A 22,019-nucleotide genomic window follows, 5' to 3' on the forward strand; every position below is an offset into this window, starting at 1 on the left:
CTTATGGATTTTTAAACCATGCCTAATTTCATGAAATTTGAGGCATTGAAATAACTTTTAAAAGTAAAATATTTTAATGTATCAAAAGTAGTCAAAAGTAGTCTGAAGTGGTCTGAAGGTAGAGAGCTTTCCCCTACTAACTTTTCCCTTCGTAGTTTTCTTTACAACTTGACTAACTTTAGCAAAGAAATTCAAGCTTCCAAAGCAAATAATTAAAAACAAGTGGACTTAATTAGATTTTATGGTGTGTGTCTTAAGTTCACTACGAACTTCACAGCAATTTCTCAGTTTTACTTTATTATGAGGTAAACCTCAAATTTACTGAGAGGAAACATCTTTACGGTCAGTATGTTATTCAATTTATATAATAATACCTCCGATATGCTTCTTAGATAAGGAAAATTTTATGAAATCAAAATTTCTGTCCCTCTCTATATTGAGTACATTACACGCAGCATAGGGGAAACTGGGGTACCACCAAACACTTTTGAAAGATGCGCTTTTGACTAAATTTTCTAAGAAATATATGAATTTAAAAAAATGTTTCTTACCCCATGTTATAACCATGGGTATAGGCTACATATTAATGCATAAAAGAATGATGTAAAACAATGAAATTTTCCAGAAAAAGGAAAATTGTGTCACCATGTATTTTTCGATTTCTTTCAACCACCCGGGGTACCACCTAACATTTTCTGAGGCACCAGTAAACACCTCTTTTTCTCACCCATTGAAGTTATTTTGGGCATTCACCACAACTCTTAAATATAAAGAAAATATTAACAATCTGAATAATTCTCAAAAAACACTGCAACATTTAGAGTAAATGACTAAAAAAGCAGAAAACTAAAGCAATGCACAACTAACATATTTTTCCATTGACTTTTCGTCATTTTGACAACAATCGACTTCTTTTTGGTAAGCAGCGCCACTAAATCTTAGCGAACATTTTACCTAAACTTCGAATTTTGCACGCTCTTCAGATTTGTTTTTGATAAAATCGAAAAATAACCCGTCAATTTTTGATTAAAAATTCATTTAAAGCAAAATCAGGTTCATTAAACTATATTTCTCTCATTTCTCCTGAATTTTGAATGAAAATTCAATGAATGGATATAAATTTCGGAAGTCGAACATAAAGGGTGTGCCAGAGTAAGAAAGATAAGAAGAAAAATTTTGTCATTCAAGCTACGCTCGCGACATCTACAATTGTGAGACATTTGCCTGTTTGGTGGTGCCCCAAACACTGTTTTGTGATTGATATTATATTCTCTTAAGAAAATGTGAACATTAATTTCTTAAGTGGGGGTCCGTGGTGCAATTGGTAAGAGCGTTCGGCTCTTGGGCGGAGTGACCCCCGGCTCGACTGTCACAGTTGTGAGTTCGAGTCCCGCCCGGTGCAAATGATTGAAGCGTCTGAATGGACTTTTTCACGAAACATTGTAAACTGAATAATAAAATATGTAAACTGAACAATGTACAAAATGGCAATAGAAACCCGGTACATCGAAATAAAATAAATAAATAAATAATTTCTTAAGTAAATACAGAAATATTGTCCCAAAACATGTAGAAAAAAACTGGTGTAGTGAAATTTTATGTAACTTATTTTAGTTTTATTTTCCAGGTAGATATATAGATGACTAGAATTATCAAAATCTCACAATTTTGCAAAAAAGATTTTCATTTCTGAACTACTTGAACTATGTAGATCATTCTTTCGCTGGAAAAGAATCTTTATAGTATTTATGATTTCATATAAGTCTCATTCTCTAATGGTCTCTGCACACTAGAGAAAATTATGTCCATATTGAAAAGTTTTTCTTACACAGTCGTAGGAAATTTGCTTCAATATGGACATAAATTTCTCTAGTGTGTAGAGGCCATAAAATTTTATACCTATTTAAAAATCACAGTGTTTGGTGGTACCCTTGTTTGGTGGTGCCCCAGTGTTCTCTATATACCTATATCGAACTCATTTTCAATCAAATTTACATTGAAATTGTGATTTTCACAAAAAGTAGGGCGCAAGAAAAGGGTAGGGGGAGGCTTTGAACTTTCGCATACAAAAATGATGTTCAAGTTCAGTGATTTTTTCTGACTACCATGCAAACTGTATGGATTCTCCAACTATGCCAAAAAAATGTCTTACTTATAAGGTTTATAATCCCACCAAACAAAATTCCAGGAAATCCTTAGATTTTCCTCCAGAGGAAAATGAAAATTTAATGGCGATTTATCCGATAGATGAATCAAGTTTCTACTATCGCACACGATTCACGCCATCATTGAACACCCCATTTTCACCGTAAATTTTGCACCGGACACTAAAAGTTGCACATCATTGTTTAAAGGGAACTCTAATCTACTTGATTAAACCATTTTTATATAGAATAAAACATTTTAATATCACTTTTTTGGAACTTTTCTGAGAGATGTTTTATTGACATTAAAAACCATTTTTTTGATTGGTTCTACGAGAATTTCACTCCGGAAACGGTTAAATCTGATGAATACTTTCTTAAAAAGTCCAAATATCACGAAATTTACACGAATCAATAAGTTTTTAAAGCTAAAAATTGACTAAAACTCTGCAAGCGAGAAGACCACACAAGATTCCACCATTCCTCCACGGAGCCGGATATGCACAAAAACGTTTGAATGCGCATCATTGAAGATTTCTCTGTTCCTGCAGCTGCAGGAATCGGGATTTAGCACAGATATTGAGCTTCAGCAGGTGAACAAGCTAAAATTTTCACAAAACAGCTTCTCACGGACAATTTCTTTTCTTTGTCATGCAAAACAACACAATAGTGAGGTTATGTCAAAGATTGTCAAAAAACCAGTTGTAAACTGTATGAGCTTATTGCAGATGTGATTCTTTCATTGCACATTCAGTTTGTGCAAGCTTGAAAAATATTTTTATATCAAAGAAATGCAAAATTGCTTAATAATTACTCAACTGCAGCCTATTTGAGTCAAATTACTTCTTGTTTATCAACTTTACGATTTTTAAGTTTTCCTTTTTAGTGGTGGATCAAATCGGTAGATTACAATAGATGTGAATATGAGGGATCGTATCTAAAATGAAGTTTCCTGGAAAATATCTGAAAGAAGCAGTCTTCTATGTGCGATCGATGAATCTGAGTCAAGTTTGTGAATTTTGTTCCACCCACAAAAAGTGCCTGTTCAGCCTAAAAGATTTTTACATAAATCTGATTCCTAATAACCCTTCTACCCTTTGTGATAGTAGTTTTTCAGAAAAGTGATATTAATTCTGCACAATCGTATGAAATATTGCACAGCAAAATTACAGTTTTGGACCTGTTTTTATTTTTTGTTTCCTGAAACTAGGAAAAAAGGATTAGACTCTCAATTTTTTCAGGAAAGATGGGATTTAAGGTTAGCTATTACAATATATAGCCATATGTGAGATTCATAAAGGAATATGGGAGAAATATGAAGTGTCTGAAGGTAGCGTATGTGCGAACGATCAAAGCCTCCCCCTATTCAGTCGCACAAACTTAAGAAGGGCAATGCCTCTGACACTCTTACAGGCCGTAAAAAATACATTTGTTGTATTGATATATTTTTACCCTTATAAAAAAAGATTAAGACACTAATTTAGAATGATTTACGCTTAATATATTTTTTTTGATTTTTCATTTTTTTATGTATGGGAAGTTGGGACTCATTTGAGCAAATCATCATTTTGATAATAATTACCTAAAGCCGTCTCTCGGCTTAAGTCGTAAGTGAATCTAGGGTATAAGATGGATGTTATAAATTCATTCACATCACTATTTTGGGTAAAATCCAGTTCTTAGAACGTGTAGAGTTAGTTTTTTGTTCCTCAAATTCTTATGATTTTTTAGTTTATGCATACTCTAGGTCTAGAGATTATACAATGCAAAGAAAATTAAAAAAATGTCGCTCCGACGAACGTGATGTAGAAAGGCCATTGGAAGATTTCCGGAAGGACAAGGAACTACGAGAATGATTTTGGCCGAAATATGCCACCAAAGTTATGTTTATATTGTATTTTTATTCATTTTAAAACCTATTAGGAATGATTTTAGAAAAAATGAAAACAATAAACTATTTACAACGTTCCGAGCAACACTCCTTAAAAGGAAGTAACAAAAAAAATCAATTTGTATTAAAAAAAAAATAGGGGAAGTGTGCCAAATTTCGGCCAGCTTCTAATTTCGGCCGCTTTGAGTATAATTTCGGCCATGGAAATAAATTAATTAAAATTATATATGTTATCTTGGAATAGTTAATGAATTCATTTTGCCTTTAAATATTTATTCATTTTAGGATGTATTAACACAAAGACCGTTATATTTAAGGTTTAATTAGAATTTAAATTGCGTTGTAAAAACTCAGTGTGGAAAGAGTCTTACAAAAAATGTGACAAATCGATTGTGTTTCTAGCAGTCTTACGATTTGGAGTGAAGTGCAAGAAGTTTTCCTTCGGTGTTTTTCATGAAAATTGATTAGTTTTCATTAAAGATTGATTCTGTTTATGTTAATAGTGAATCAATCTTTAAATTTCGGGTGAAATTTCCCAGCTGGATCCTGTATTTCGCGTAAAAAAGTATATACTTTGTGAGCGTCTCTCCGGTGAGGTAGTGTTGCCTATTCCGGCAACATCTTTTGCTTTCCTAAATTTCTTATTCATTTTGTGTTTTTTTTTTCAATTTCTGAGTTCTACAATGTCCAGAGAAAAAAACCATAGCTTCTATGAAAAAGATTATGTGGAAAAGGCATTGGAAGAGTTCAGGAAGGGCAAATTGCTGCGGGAATCTGCGCGTAAATTTGAGATGCTACTCTTCAGGTCTTCAGGACAAATTACACGGAAAATCTCAGGGCTTGTGGGTCATATAAACGTATTAAACTAAATATTAAACTCGTTTCGTTTGACGTTTTAAAATTTTTTATCCGTTGCGTTACAAAAGGTGGCCAGAAAAAAGGTGGCCGGAATTTCACTCAAAGTGACCGGAATACTACCCAAAGCAATGTCCACATTTTTATTAATTTTTCAATATTTTAGGAAGTGATTTAAAGAAAACAAGGATGATAAACTAGTTTTAAAGGTTCCACACAACCTTCCCGAAAAGGAAGTAACAAAAAATATCAAAATGAATTAAAAATATTGCATTTCAAACATAGGACTTCGGTGCTTATATGCAAATATGCCGAAATTTGGCACACTTACCCTACATTTCAAGCTTGAGGCTTTGACGCTTGCATGCAACTATGCCGAAATTTGGGTCACTTATCCTAGTCTGTTCGTTAATTGGTAATTTAGTCGACAGGACTACTCCAAATTATCAAAAAGCTGTGGGCAGTCAATTCTGGATGAGTATTAATGATAGAAAAGCATCTTTAGTAACTTATTTTTATGTAATAACCCCATCGGAGCTATCCAAGTGGATCTCGTGGATCTATGACTTAATTGGATACGATTACTGTCAAAGAAGAAGTCTCCTCTTAATTGGTTGACTGATATTTCATTAGATATTTCAGGGACATCGGGTCTGTATTAATAACCAAAGTGTAAACAGAAGATTATAGAAGTTTTCAGACGACTCAATTACAGCTGTAACCAAAGAACTTGTAAAGTTGTCTGATCCAAAAATAGATGTATCAGTAACCCGCCCCTATCTCTGCATATTTCATGAAATTAAATTTGTAGACTAAGCACCTTGTAGACTTATCTAATATTAATATTCCTAAATTTTCACCTCATATTGTGATAATATTTTTTTTCTCTACTCGCTAAGACGTGGTTTAGCTGCTGAGAGAAATTCCTCCACTTTCTTATCCGATGTTGAGCTTTTTGCCCAACATCCTCCACACATTACGTGATTCACGGATATGAAATTTCTCACCCTCGAGGGTGGTAAAAGTTGCACGGCAGTTGGATCCCAAGAAGAAAGCTCATAATTTATCTGTTGGTCTTGATCGTCTCGCTTAAGTTTGATTCACAAGAGCTTAGGACTTTAGGGATGTAGGAGAGAGATTTTTTTTTTATTATTATATATATTTTTTATGGGTGGAAAATATCTTTAGAAATAGTGTATGTATTCTGGTCTTTTTCTTACTTTCAGTGGCAATTTGGCTGCGACAAACACCCCAAATGGACACACGAAGAAAAGCTCACATCAGGGAGATTCAAGCATTGGAAGTCCAGCACGACGACGTGAAGTCTCCCCAATTCAGAACCATGTAAGTTACCATCCATTTTGGTAATCTTATCATTGTCTTTTGCGATAACTCCCGGAACAAAAGTTCCCTATTTTGGGGGTTCTCTGTCTATCTTGCACAGAGGACAAATGTTTTGGACTGTTTTGTGAGTTATTCTTTCTCCACAACACCATTACACATATCTCTTTGTCACTTGGGGGCACAAGAAACAGATGAGAAAAGACAATAGAATGACAGAATGTCATGCAAAAGATGGAAAATTCGCCTTGTTTAAAGTTTAATTTTAATCTCGTGGGAGGACTCCTGCTATTTCTGGGGGATATCTCTCCCAGGCGTAGGATGCCAATTTACATCCTCCTAAGACTTTGTCGTGTAGCTCAAAATGGGCCCTCGAGACTGTCACCAAGGGTTTGGCTTTGGAGGAATAATAGAAATTATTCAGGAAGGACAAAGACACAATACTTTCTCTACCCTGAAAATGCGAAATTTATATGCAAAGTGAGGATTTGTTGATTGTGAAAGCTCCCAAGGCAAAATCCACCTTCTCATCCTTCCCTTAAGCTTGTCACAAAACTCAAAACTACGTTAAATAATACAGTAATGCACATGATAAATTACACATCAAAGGTACAACTCATCTTTTGTATTCCATCTAAAAACTATAAAATTATTTAAATGTCTCAGTTCGGAATATTTATATCTGAGACATCCTGCCAAAAGTATCCCCTAAAATAAGCAAATGGTAGAAAAAGTTCCAGCAAAGCTTGTCTTTTGTCCCTAATTTGGTTGGTAACAAGTTGAAGGTATATGACAGGATACCTTCCTGAATATTTTTCCACAAGATATTTTTAGAAGGGATGGAAATCCCTTCAACAAGTACAAATGTGTTGTGAAAAGTTTTAATAGAAAATTTCATTCTTCCAGTTGAATTGTAAAATCTCCAGGGGAGACATTTAACCGTGAATTCTAAGCTCGATGTAAGACTTATACTTTTGATTCCTACGCAAAGTGACATTGTTATAATTTTAAAGTTTCTTTTGGTACTCAAACAAAATTAAGGTCTTTGTTTCAATGGAACTTTTCTTTTAAAAGATAATTTGTTAGAAACAATAGCTCGAATTTGAAGACAATTTTGAGGACATTATAGCCTACTTACAGTTGTTGTTATTAAAAAGCCTGCAGGATCTTTGAAATTAATTTGATCCTTAAGCAAAGATTTATTTAAAAAAAGGGGTAGCAAGGGTATCAAAGCGTCCTAGCGGTCCCAGGTTTTGCGAAATGCTCGAACTCGTGACTTAGATGCTATACCTCAAAAGCATTTTCACATCATTTACCATTTACCGGTTCTTAACCGATTTGAAAGAATTCATAAATCATTCAAAAGACCATCGAAAATTGTTTTAAAGTAATAGAATTTATTGATAAAAAATTGCAACATTGAATTTAAAAGGGCAATAACTCTGGTTCTAATTATCAGAATTTAAAAGGTGAGGGCATAAGCTCATATGTCATGCCACTTCCCAAGTTTGTAAAATCACCGCTACAGGTGCTATTATTAAAAAGAAATTTTATCAATTTTAAAAATTAAATAACTCAAAAACTCTATTGTGCATCGAGCTTAAATTTTAATATGTTGTAGCCACATATTATACCTATCAAACAAAAAGATACTTAAGTCGCTCGGTAACCCCTGAGTGCCCTGACCCGAGTTATAAAGGGCAATGTTCAAAAATTGACCGGCCTATGTCTCCGGTTCTAATTACCATTTTGACCTAAATTTTGTGTCTCTTCGTCTCGATGAGCATTTTCAGATGAAAGTTCAAAAGGTCACCACAGGTGGCCCTATGATAGCTTCAAATTCAAACTCATTTTTCTCAAAAACGACATCGTGGTTCTAAATCAAATTTTAGAATGTTGTAGTCTAGTCTAAAGTTTACGAAAAATGGCGTGAGTTGGCTGTGGTTAAAACACAACAGGAGATATGAGAAGTCAAAGTTCACGACATTCAAAACATCATATCTCCGGTGCTATCTGACCGATTTTGGCGAATAAGGGCGCAAATGAAGGGCCTCATAAAGCTCTACAATTTTCTAGAACATTTAAACATAGTAGAGCCAACTCTAGGGGCGCCACAGTCGAAAAACCAATTTTCATAACACATAACCTCAATTATCTCGATTCTTTCTCAACCAATTTTTATAATTATTTCGGGATAACTGCAGAAGACATTTCTATCTACAGTAGAGTCTCTCAAATCCGAATATCTCAAATTCGAACTACGTTTGAATTCAAAATGTCAATTGTAGGGTTATGGTAAAAAAAAATCCTGTTGTATATGATTGAAAATCTTATATCTGGGCTACTTCCTGTATATTTACACATGTTATGATCGTATAAAAAAAGTACGTCACCACGAAGATTTGTGAGAAAGTGCACTGAAAGTACAATTTAATCTCACATAAATTCCGATAGTTTTGAAAATATCGTTCGAATTTGGGAGATGAGCAATGTCAAAAATACCCCCCCCCCAAAGCGTTCGAATTTGGAAGACTCTACTGTATATTTCGTCCAAACGTCTTTAGTTTTGCTCAGATTATGCCATCTGTTCGACTTTGTCGTTTTAGCGTAAAAAAAATTTTTTTTACCACAAAAACGCTGCGAAAGTACGCAGGTGCTGTGCTGATATAACGGCTTTTACTCGAAAACTTTATTAAAAACAGGGTTTAAAAAAATGATCAATTCAATCATTAGGTGTGATTCCTTCTAATAACACTATTCTTTGATATTCCTGTAATTCGTCACATGGACAAAATGCCCGCTGTGGTCAGAAAACGTGTTCCAAAAAAAAATTAATTATCTCGGCTACCGAGCAACCGATAAGATCAAATTTTGGAGCAAAATTGTTGAGGATATTCTGGTCTATATTCTACAATAATCCTCCTGTCAGTTCATTTACATCCTAGATATTTTGATAATAAATAAAAAGTTTGCAAATTTTCAGATATTTGATTCCAAATTGTTGTATAATATCTCTCATTTTCAAATCGAACTTGCATGCAATCCGATTTTGCACACGTTTAGAATCTTACCTACAATAATATCGGCTTCAGACTGGACGTTTAGCCCAGTTCCCGAAGGTCTCAAAAATCTTAATAACAAGCTATTTTATTGATTTTTTAAAATCTAATGAATCATTTGCCCTTAATATTTAATCCTAAACAAAAATTTCCTAAAAAAATCATGCTTGATGAGGAATTAGGCGAGCTAATCCAAATAGCTAAGTCTTTAGTCTGAAGCCCGTATAAGCTGATCTAATCTTATCACTAGCTTATTTTGGTTCCTCTGGAGCTCAATAGGAATATTTTACGACGATACTATTAATTAGTAGAAATAATTCAGTCGAAAAGACGAAATTGAGTGAAAATTAAATTTTTACAAGATTTTTGTTATAAAATTTAGCGTAAATCTAGGTATTTATAAACCCTTTAAGGACGATTTGGTCACCGGTGACCTAAAACCAAAATTTTTCCTACGGTTATCTAAAGTTATATTTTGCTCAGAAAAAGTAGAAAAAACATGATTTTTCTTATCCTCATTTTTGACCCTCTCGTCCTTAAAAGGTTAAATCGAAGAACAAATTTTTATGACATAATAAATTTTCATTAAAAGAAACGAATAATCTCTAAAAATTATTATATAAGGATAAACCCTATGCAAAAAAGAACTAATTATGAAACAAAATAAAATATGATACCGGAAGGTGGGGCAGATTCAAGAACTCATGACTTTCAGTGTGGAATTTGAGATAATGAATTAGGGTAAAGTGGTACAAGTTGGACAGTGGTACAAGTTGGACAATGGTACAATTTGAACAGGGCTTTTTGTCTCGATAAATTTAGTACTTCATTTTCATTTGTATATTTTTTAAGCTTTAGTTTTATAATTTGGTTCCTTGTGCTTAAAAACAAATTTTGTACTGTATTTATCAAGAAAAAAGCCATGTCCAACTTGTACCGGCGAATTGTCCAATTTGTAACACTAATTCCAAATTATATAATTTTACCCTAATTGTATGGAAACTGTGCTGTATTTTTTCAAAAATTTCAAAATCCAAAAGAGCTGGACTGGGTTAGCTACAGTAGAGTTCATATTGCTTTAAAATGTCCCACCTTCTACCGACTTTCGACAATATCAAAATATGAGAGAAAATACAAATTTTAAGGAAGTGTTTTCCAACCCATTTTCAATTTCAAACGACAAATATTTATGACCAGAAAGATGCAAAATATAAATGGGCCAATCCATCTCAAGACGACCATAGGGGTACCCTTCATGGTCTTAGATGTTTCTGAATTTTACATATGTTAAAGTACACGATAAAATAATATACCCCTATTTTTTTTTTCGTCTGAAAAAAATTCCTGGCCGGAGATACATGGCGTCAAAGATGGCGCCTCGCGCTTCATTCCTCAATTGTGATTTTTAGCAAATATTTTAAAATGCTCTATTTCGGGAACGGGTTGAAATTTCTTCTTACTCTTTTTTTTATTTGAAAGATAATTTTATACTCTTTAAAACGATATACTTGATTTTGCATTATCTGCTTAAGTTTTTTTGTAACGGTATTTTAAAAAATTTTTGAAAAAATTTAAAAAATAATTTTTCTCAAAAACCCCATTCTCAAAAATTTTGATTTTTTTACTGTTGATCAGTAACATTGAGTACTGTATTCCCTGAAAAGGCGAGCTTCCACTTTTGCACTTACTTTTTTTTAAAAATATTTGAAAAATTACCATATTTTCAAAATTAAAAATAACCAGTTCAACTCAAAATTTTGAGTTCAACTGTTCAGGGAATATAGTACTCCACAATACTTATAAACAGCCAAAAAATCAAAATTTTTCGAAACCAAGTTTTTCAAAAAAAAATTTTTTTTTGAGTTTTAAATAAAAATGTCTTTTATTGACAAAAATAAGCCTTTAAATCATATTAAACACATGTACTAATTATGTTTTTTGTTTTCTTTTAGTTTTTCAAAAAAAAAAATTTGGAAATTTTTTTGGATTATTTTTGAAAAAATAAAAAAAAAATTTTTTGAAATTCGGTTTAAAAAAAATCTACATATTGACACATGTATCAAATGTATCTTAAAGTTTGATTTTTGTCAATAAAAGACATTTTTATTTAAAGCTCAAAAAAAAAATTTTTTTTTCAAAAACTTGATTTCGAAAAATTTTGATTTTTTGGCTGTTTATAAGTATTGTGGAGTACTATATTCCCTGAAAAGTTGAACTCAAAATTTTGAGTTTAGCTGGTTATTTTTTATTTTGAAAATATGGTAATTTTTCAAATATTTTTAAAAAAAAGTAAGTGCAAAAGTGGAAGCTCGCCTTTTCAGGGAATGCAGTACTCAATGTTACTGATCAACAGTAAAAATATCAAAATTTTTGAGAATGGGGTTTTTGAGAAAAATTAAATTTTAATTTTTTTCAAAAATTTTTTAAAATACCGTTACAAAAAAACTTAAGCAGATAATGCAAAATCAAGTGTATCGTTTTAAAGAGTATAAAATTATCTTTCAAATAAAAAAAAAGAGCAAGAAGAAATCTCAACCCGTTCCCGAAATAGAGCATTTTAAAATATTTGCTAAAAATCACAATTGAGAAATGAAGCGCGAGGCGCCATCTTTGACACCATGTATCTCCGGCCAGGAATTTTTTTCAGACGAAAAAAAAAAATAGGGGTATATTATTTTTACGTGTACTTTAACATATGTAAAATTCAGAAACATCTAAGACCATGACCCCTCGATTTGCGATTTTTTCGGTCGTTTTGAGATGGATTGGCCCAAATTGTGTTTTAAAACATAGTGCAGTCCATAATTTAAAAGAACATATATTATCTTCATAAATATTTCAATTTGTGAAGTGAATTATTCTGCAAATAGATATTTCTCTTCGTGACAGAATCAAATTTTATCTTGATAAACCCCACAAAAAGTCCTTGGCAAACATAAGGAAAATTCGCACCAATTTCATTTTACTGGCTTGAAAGGCGATTTGGGAGTGATAAAAGGACTTTTAGCATAAATTTTTCATTGCACCATCTTCATCACAATTCCCAGATCTAGAAAACAATCTTAAAGACGAACACCGAGACATTGTTTATTAAACACAGCTATTGTTTTATGCAAAAATCTGGGGAAAAACCACAGAGTATCGCTTGGAGGAAGTAATTGATTTATTGAAAATGGATGTATCGGTTTGGCTTTCCTCAGCCGCAAATTATTTGTCTTTTCATTGTGGGCATGGAGGAAACAAATTGGAAATAGTTTTGTTTACCCGGGAGCCGTCGAAGTGCTCTAAAACTGAAGTGGATGGATTGGAGTTGCTCATGGTTTTAAGGGATTTGTTTTCGCCTCTCTGAGCAATTTCCATTCCATGGATTGTGTTTGCTCAAGTCTCCACTCAGCTTGATTGTTCTGCCAAGGCATACATATAATGGTCTTTTTTCTGTCCCACCCACACCCTACATATTCTTCTCTCTTTCAAATATTAATTTCCGCCATATGAAAAAGTTTTATTGCTTTGCCCCCCTCAAGCTACCCTCCCCAAAGCCAATCCCATGGAAAGTTTCAGTGGGACAAAAATGCCAACCAACCGTACGAGATATATCCAAAACTTTTCATATATTGGGAAATGAAAACGCTTCTTTTGTGGACGCAAAAAAAAAAACATAACTTTCGTGTTTTTTTTAGGAGAATGAGATGTAATTGAAAGTTTTTCTTCACTGAGATACCCTCGTTTTTCCACCACATTAACCAATATTATCAGTTTGTTAGACACTACTGCGATAAAATTAGTTATAATAACAAATTAAATTTGTTAAAACTGAGAAAATCAATAAGTTAAGACATTAGGGTTATGACCAGCGCACAATAACTTTTGTTTGTAAACATGTTTTTAAAATTTCCTATGAGAATGAGCGAGATGACTAGATCTAGATCTCACTCACTCTCATTGAAATGTCAAAAACATATTTACAAAACAAAAGTTATTGTGGGTTGGGCATAATTAATGTTTGTATAAATCCTGAAATAAATTATAAAAAAATATTTTATTTGTAGTATAATTTTTTAAAACAATTTTGTATACGTGACTAATCATTTGTAAGATTTACAAATCATTAACCATTTATTTACATTAAAAAAAAATATTTCGTGAAATTGTTCGTGAATGTTTGTCAATTCCTATTGTAGACTTACGAAATGCTCGTAAATCGCATAATCGACAAACAAGTTCGTAAAAGTTTGTACTTTTTCACAAACATTGTTCGTAACATTAAACGAACATTTTTGTACTTTTACAAACATTTGTTTGTATATTTCTGTTTGTCTGGCAAAAACTTACGAACAAATAGAGATGGTAAAATTTCAGAAATTTCATAGCAGTCGCCATCTACTTTAGGCAGAAATTCATGAAATTTCTTGAAATTTACCAACTCTACGAACAAATGATAAAATTTTACGACTCTTTTTTGTATATTTACGAATATTTACAAAAGATAGTAGATTTAAATAATTTTTCTTTTCCGTGCCTACGCCTTGGATGCAAAAAAAATCAGGCAACAAGTCGTGTGGGCTGGCAATCTCCACAGGAAGTAGCCATGTCACCACATTCAGATCATTTTGGATACCGTCAGATGGTCAAATCGAGTTCATCGCCCAGAAATATGCCTCGCAAAACCACCCAGCCATCTACATATTCCAAAAGTGTCGATGATAAGAGTCTGGGGAAGGTTCCGATGCCCTCAAATCCCTTCTGCAAGCACCTTAGCAATGTGCCAGAGATTGAGGGTCATTCTAAGAGATCTACAATTGCTGCCAATTTATCTTTCAACTCATCTTCTTCCCCCTTTGCCACAATGTCCTTCTCTACTTCTTCGGCATCTTCAGGGGCATCCACAGATCCCAGCATCCACAGAACTCTCCAACCATCTGAGGTGAGGAGTGGCAGGTCAATTGAGCGTTTCAGGGGTAAATGCACAGATAAGGAGAACTTGGGGAAGAACGCAGATTTTGAGGTTTATCCCAGTGGTCATTATGCAAATCCTCAGGAGGAGGAAGGGCGCTACGGGAAGATTTTGCCACGAAAGAACGACGACACCCTCGACAGGTACGATACTGTTAATGCCAATGTTCACCTGGAGGCATGTCTCCGGGGACCGGTAAAGAAGAATCCCACTTTTGGTGCCATCTTGAGTGCCGGAGGACTCAAGGGTACAATTGTAGAAGTGAACAGGAATATCCTGAGGATGAATCAGCAGCAGAGGTGCACCTCAAATGGCCTAATGCCCCCCACGAATCACCTGGCGCACGTCATAAATAGCCTGTCTTCACCTGAAAGTGCCTACTCCACTGGCTACTCCACCGACGGCACATCGCCAGGTGAGTATTCTTCCTTTGTCACGTTTTAATGGGAAAACTTTTCACGAAATATCACCCCCCGGAAGCTCCAGACGACCGATAAAGTCGTCAGACTTTGAAAGTTAGCTTCAGGATGTTTCAGATTAGAATTAGTTGCTGTAACGATATTAAATGCATATATCCAGGAGATATTACGTCAAGTATTTAAGTCAGAGTTGGATGGTCAAATTAGGCATTCAGTTTCACGATATTTTCATAATGTTGATTTATTTCATCCCTGATCTAAATATTATTCTTCTAGATTTTTATCCCAAAACATTTTATTTTCAGGAATTTTACTCAAGTCATAAAGCATTTTTAAAACAAAATAGGGAAGATACCCAAGCAGCAAAAACTACAGGGTGGCTGAAAAAAATGCAACAAACTACAGCGCTATATTATCCTCATTTTTTATTAAACTTTTTTGAAATAAAGAAAAAATAGTAGTAAATACATCAAAATTTTAGAATATTATCGGTTTTATTCAATACGATCTTATTTTGACTTAATTATGGTCTTAAGTCTGTCAGAAAATGCATCGTAGTTTGCACGAATGTCAGCCTTCTGAATGGCCTGCTATTCACGAGGAAGGGCTGCCTTCAGCTCATTGACACTTTGCTACTTTTTAGTCCTAACATTGACCAACAAAATGCCTCTTTTGGAGAAGTCAAACGATTATGCATCCAAGAATTGTGAAGCTTATTGTTTTCCCAAAATGAAGTGCGAAACGTTTTTTTTAGCCAAATTTTATTCAGAGTGTGATTTTTGCGACGTTGTCGAGTCTTGATCGAACTTCTTACTAAAATTTTTGTTTGTCCACGACTCCAACACTCCTTCCAGGACAATTTCCAGAAACACATTGGCATTCGTTTTGACGGTACAGCATAAAACCCCCAGTAAAAAGCTATAATTTGTCTGCAAGGAAGTCCAGACCTTCAAATGAGGTGGTCCTTGACTTCCGGTGGTCATTCGAACGTCTAAATTATCGTATCATCTTTCCTTCAGACAGACACAATTATTTTGTTTGAGCATTAATTGTTCAATTAAAAATTTTTCTTATCAGAAAAGATGACATTTCTGAAACTGACCATGAACGTGCAAGCGAATTTACTCCTTCGTTGATCGAGCATAACTTCTTTATGAGGATCGAAAGTGTCTCTTTCTTTTCAGGATTTTAAGGCTTCATATAGAGGTCCTTCAACAATATTTATTTCATGATTATTTGCGATCTATGCGTCTCAGAGATCGTTTGTTTGCAGATGTGACGCAGATTTTGTTCAATTTGTTTTTTCATTTTAAGAACGATGACTAGGGATGAAGCAATTTTTTTAGACCTAAACCAAAGCATTTTAAAATGCTACTAATATCCCTGTACTTAAGTTATGTTTCGAAAATCGGAAAGTTTAGTTACATTCCAGTTTTGAAGAGCCCTAACGACAGCTGCTTCCGCATTTCTTGCAAAATATAGCGACATTAAATTGTCACGTTTGAGTTCCATTACGGTTTAAAAAAGTTTTACAAAATATTATCGAAAATGATTTTGTAAGCTTTTAACCAATAAAATGAACCACCACTATACAAAATATGAAACCGCTATCACCAGCGGTTTGACAGCTATGCCCTCTGAAAGTTGTTGCATTTTTTTTCAGCCACCCTGTAGTCCTTATGATACAAATTTTTGTAAGTCTGACGATCTGACGTTTTGACTTACTTAGACTTAAAGAAGACTCATCAAGAAGGAATACAAAGTCAGATTGTCCTGCCGATCATATTGCCGAACCACCGGCCAATCTTGATTTTTAATTCTGAAAATCGTAAAGCACGTAATATTTAATAATCACCGCAACGTTGGCACTATATCACTAAACTTACATAGATTAATTTCTGTCAAACTACTAAAATTTTAGTCATTATAATGACGTATCTTTAAAAATGTGTAAAACGTCTTCATGAACTAATATCGTGCCTGTCACTGTGTGGTATATTACTTGACCTATGACAATTACTTAATATCTGAAATTTTGAACCTTTTGCATCAACTATGCATAATTTATTGTTCAATCTCATAAAATATTTTCAGTTCTCTCTCATTATCTGATTGATTAAAAATTGAAACGCTTTAACAGCTGAATATTCAAACGAAGAATAATTTGAATTGTACCACAGATCAGCGTTATTCCAGAGTTAAAATTAAGCGAGATTAAAATTATTTATTTGTATGCAGAACCGTGAAGTTTCTGATTTTTTCATATTCATCAATTATTTCATTCGATTTAGAAAGTGTCTACGATTCTTTAAATGGATTTTCGATTATTTTTAACGAAATAGCTACAGAAATCCTCTAAAATGAAGTGGGAATCAGCACTGGGTATGTGAAGAACGTATTATAGTGGGTCCTGGGATTATGTACTTCGGGATTATGCACCTGATGGGATTATGTATACACAATTATGGACGTTTGCCTACTATAGGTAGTCCAAAAGGAGAATTCTATAACAGAATGACAATTTCTTAAAATAAATTTTCATTTAAATTTAAGAATAGTTTAACATTGTGGGCCAACGAGCATCAAATGGCCATACATAAATATCGTTTTTGGATTACAAAAAACAGGGTTGCAAAAAGAAAAGTTTTAAAAAGTTATTTTTTGTATAACTCTTTCCAGCTGGTTTCTCGAACATAACATTTGTCAAGAAACTTATGATCGACACTGTATGCTTTCTGACATTTCCATTTAAAAATTTTAAAAATTCATCCGATGGGAGCTGATTTTCTGAGATAATATTCTCTTAAACGAAATATTTCCTATTAATGGTAAAACAGTACTAGTAGTCGAACGAACATTTCTTTTTATTTTTAGGAGATTTTGATACCAAAAATTATCGTTTTGGCGTGTTTTATACGACGTTTTGTTCTGTAAAGTAAGTTACAATCAACGAAACAAAAATCCTTTTTCAAGTATGAGTGTAATACATCTGCTAACAGCAATTTAGCAATTGCTAACAAGAATTTTTAAGTTTCGTAGAATCTACTCCGAGTAACCGTGACTACCACAAAGAAAGTTTTTTTCAAAAAAAATCTCTCAAAATCAAGTCGGATGGCTGAATTTTTAAAAAAATTTAAATGAAAATTTAAGAAAACATGGTTTCAATATTGTATTCTTATATTTTTAGTAGCTGGAATTTATAATTCATAACGTTCATACACTGAGAAAAAAAGAGGGTGCGATTAACTTTTTTTCCTCATAACTCTAACACTTTAGATGTAAAAATATATCAACATTTTTTAATGTTAATTTTACACCTTTTTAAGGGTAATTTTAATATGAAAAATGGTACCTTTTACCTCTAATACACCTAAAAAGGGTAATATTTACACCGATTTTGGATCAATACTGCAGGGTAAAATTAACATTTCCGGAATGTTATTTTAACTTTTTCGGATTTCTCTCAAGTGTAACGCAATTCAAAATCACTGAGGCCATTTACATCGTCGCATTAGATTGAGATTTGTTTAATTTTTCTCGATATAAACGGCAAATCCAATACGACCCCTCGTATTGAATTGGATTGGATTCAAATTGTCCCAATTGTCCCAAAAATTTTCGGAGCGCGCGAAGAGAAATTCGGAGTTGCATTTGACGTTAAACTAACCTCACTTTGTGTTGTTTTGTCGCACAAAAATAAAATTTTCAGGACTTTTATTTGTGTATTATGCGAGGGTATGGGCGACGACAATCCAGTCTCAATCTAATGCGACGATGTAAATGGCCTCACTGACTTCAAGGGAAATAAAATTGGATTCATTTAAAACAAAAAAATTACCTATATTAGAAAAGACTTTAAAAAAAAAAATTAACCAAATTGCTTTCAAAATCAATTCTTATTCTCTTCGATTCCGTTCCTTCTTCAAATCTTCAAAATAATTTAAATTTCATGAAAATTAAAATCCTATCTTCATAAATTAGTACCAATTGAATTACTTTATACTCCGTAGCCTAAATCCGTGTCGACACTCATTTCCATTGACAGGCATTCGAAACTCTGCTGAAGATTTTAATTGAAATTGATTCCCAATTGACTACTTTAATTGGCCATTTTCAACTATCTGGCCACAAAATTACAATATTATCTCAATAGTCCGACATCGAGGTGCATTTGCGATAAAAAATTGCGTTTGAGATTGCGGTGCAGATTCCATTTTATTATAGCAAAAGAGCTCTTGGTGTTTTAATTTAGCGGATATAATTTATGAAAGTGAATTAAATGGCTTTAGTCTGGGATGGTGCAAGTATGATAAACATGTTTACGCGAAATGCTAAAGAAAGGGATGCAAATTTAAAATGTGCTATTCCCTCTGGTATTTTTATATCCATTCCCAGGCTATGCAAAAATAACAAAGAATAATTTAATTTCCTGCAGGATAGAAGGGTTTTAGTGTTCGCGATTTTAATATTCTAGCAATAATTCTGAATTGTGCTAGATTCGAGATTGTGAATTCAAGAAAATTTTAATTGATGTCAATGGTTAAAGCCGGCTTTCGCATTAAGAGTTTGTGGGGTGGTAAAAAATTCATTGCTCTTTTATGCTAATGGTGACTTGGCTTGAGAATATTCGTACAAATATTGCCAATGCTGAATTAATATTTGAATGTGCGATAAGCTGATGGATGAAATGATGTTATTTTTGGAGAAAACCAAACCCAAGCGGCACTTTTAAATATTGGGAATCTGATAAATAATCGTGATATCTCAAAAACGTATTTCTATAAACAAAAGATATCCTAGCTATGCTGTAACTTAATTCTGTTAACTTATGTAACTTAATTCTGTCAATATATTTCTACCTGGTGGTTTATTTTGATTAAAAATTAGAAAAAGTTTAAATTAAATAAAATACAAGACAAATAATGTTTTTAATATTTCGGTTATGATTTAAGTGGGTCCCTGGTTGAAATACAAATGCCAAAACCCTGAATTGTCGAGAGTGTCATAGTTATATTCCCGCGATAGCACCTGCGCTTGCAAGAGGCACAAAGAAACTTTCTGTGTTTTGAGAATTATTCCCCTATTAAATATAGCAGAATAAAGAGTGTTGAATATAACTTCAAATATCTTGAAAAATTACCAAATATTTCATACGAAATTAAGTTATGCCAACGACAATTTAACGTGAAAATAACTAAAATAATTTTGAATAAAATATTATAAAAATACAAGCATACTATATAACTGAAATATCTAAATCCTCTAAAAACTTCCATAGGGGAAGGTTTTGCAGCTTCGTAAAAGTAGATTTCTTTTCCAAGTTACTAAATAAATTTCATCCACGGACATGTAATCTAAAAGCTAGTCCTACATCTCACATTTCCTAACAAACTTGGAAGCCTAGGTCTTTTTTTCCTGGGTTCAAAAGGCAAAAATAAAAAATGGGTATAAAATCGTAATTCTGATGTGTAATTTATGCATTTTTGCACATTGCAAGTTTCTTTTCGAAAAAGCAACTATTCCAAGTTATAGGGGGTTTATTAGGGTTAATATTTACCGTGAAAATCTCTTGCTTAAAGGGGGTCGTTTTTGTGGGTGGAGGAAAATTCATAAAAATTACCACCCGTGCAGCTCAGGAAAATTGAATTTTGCAGCTTCGTAAAAACATATGTCAAAATTATTGACCACCGAATTTGAAAATTCCTCACTGTTTTGGGTCACACTTACGCACGCCGCTCGGGATATTTGACTCATCAGAGATTCCACTGAATAGGGTGAAAGGAACGTCTATTGACACTTTAAGAACTCGTGTCAGCACCCTATTGACACCCTACTCTGTATCATTTGAGATATGAAATGTGAACAGCTCTGTTTATAGTAAAACATATATTACAGAAAAAACGTTATATTACATATATTTTACTAGATACATTAAATAATTTTCAACATTTTGACAAAAGTGTCAATAGGGGTTCCCTGTTGAACAGACGTTCCTCCAACCCTAAATTCGCAAGAAAATTCGGATACTAAACAATTTTCACTACACTATTGAAAGACAACACGTACTTCCCCATCAAAATGAGACTTCATCAGATGTTTTTATTTCACTTCTGTCAAATTAAACATTAAGCCTGAATCTGCTTATGGTAGGTGTGATTCTTTCATTGCACATGCGGTGTGTTTTGAGAATTTTTCATCCAATTTGCTTTGTTTTCAAGCGGAATTTTTCACATTTTACTTTAAATTAATCACTGGTAATTCTAAGAATCACTGATGTTCAAAAAATGTTATGTAAGACAGATTCGAGACGTTAGAGAAAAAACAAGGATTACAATAGGTGTGATTACTACTTTTTGATTTGTGCATTGATGAAACTAGACTGCTTATGGTAGATGTGATTCTTTAATTGCCACTTCGATGTATTTTGAGTATTTCTCATTCAATTTTCCTTGTTTTAAAGTGGAACTTCCCACATTTCACTTTAAATTGGTGGCTGTCATTTTTTAAATCAGTTACGTCCGAAATATGTTCTGTAAGACCCATTGGAGGTATTAGTGAAAATCCGAGGGTTACATTAGGGTGATTGTGAGAGAATCATACCTAACCAAGCTCTTAACTGACTGTCAGAATGCAGGGAAAAATGGTTTTCCGACTATCAAAAAACATGTGTTAGAAAACTAGCTTAAAAATGATTTTTAATGTGTGATACCTCCTATAAATGGTAAAAACAAGTAGATGAAAGCTCTATCTAAGTAGTGATGCCCAAATTTTTGTGTGCGGTGTAATGTTTTCGGGGAAAATGAGGCCTACAGAGGTGGAAAAAAATGGTACGAAGCTGAGTTAACCAGGGCACCTTCGTAAAAAATGCCGCTACATTTTCATTTTCCTGTTGAGGAAAACCCAAGGACTTCCAGGAATTTTGTGAGGCAGAATTAAGAGCCCAATAAATAAGATTTTTTTTGATATAGTGATATAATTGATTCGGTGTGTGTGGCATTCAGTAAAAAATCTTAAATCTTGGACTCCTTTTTTAATACGAACCTTGAAAACCTTCCCCTATATGTTTTCATTATGGATAATACAGAGGCTTCTCGACATTTCATTTTTCCATACGTTTTTGCATAGAGGCACTGAAGACTATTGGCAAGTTTTTTCCTAAAGAGAATTGACTTATCAGTCTGATATATTTCGAAATCGTACATTAAACGCTATCTAAAAATACATATTTCATAATGTTCGCCAAAATTATACAAGAACTACGAGCAAATTTGTTTAAGTTGCGTTGCAATATCTGTAAAATTTTTACAAGGAAAAGTGAAAAATAGCTTCACTTTTTTATTAGGCTTGATGGGCCCC

General features: G+C 33.3%; 1 protein-coding gene across 4 annotated transcripts in view; it reads left to right on the forward strand.

Annotated features, from left to right (window-relative positions):
* LOC129800477 (uncharacterized) overlaps positions 1-22,019 on the forward strand; it is a 114,161-nt gene that overhangs the window by 73,880 nt on the left and 18,262 nt on the right. For all 4 annotated transcript variants that reach the window (XM_055844883.1, XM_055844881.1, XM_055844882.1 and 1 more), the window contains exons 3-4: positions 6,117-6,234; positions 13,837-14,659. In XM_055844883.1, the coding sequence (XP_055700858.1) occupies positions 6,117-6,234; positions 13,837-14,659 (941 nt within the window). The remainder of the gene's footprint in view (positions 1-6,116; positions 6,235-13,836; positions 14,660-22,019) is intronic.

This window comes from Phlebotomus papatasi, chromosome 2 (assembly GCF_024763615.1).
Source record: "Phlebotomus papatasi isolate M1 chromosome 2, Ppap_2.1, whole genome shotgun sequence".
Classification (NCBI taxonomy): domain Eukaryota; kingdom Metazoa; phylum Arthropoda; class Insecta; order Diptera; family Psychodidae; genus Phlebotomus; species Phlebotomus papatasi.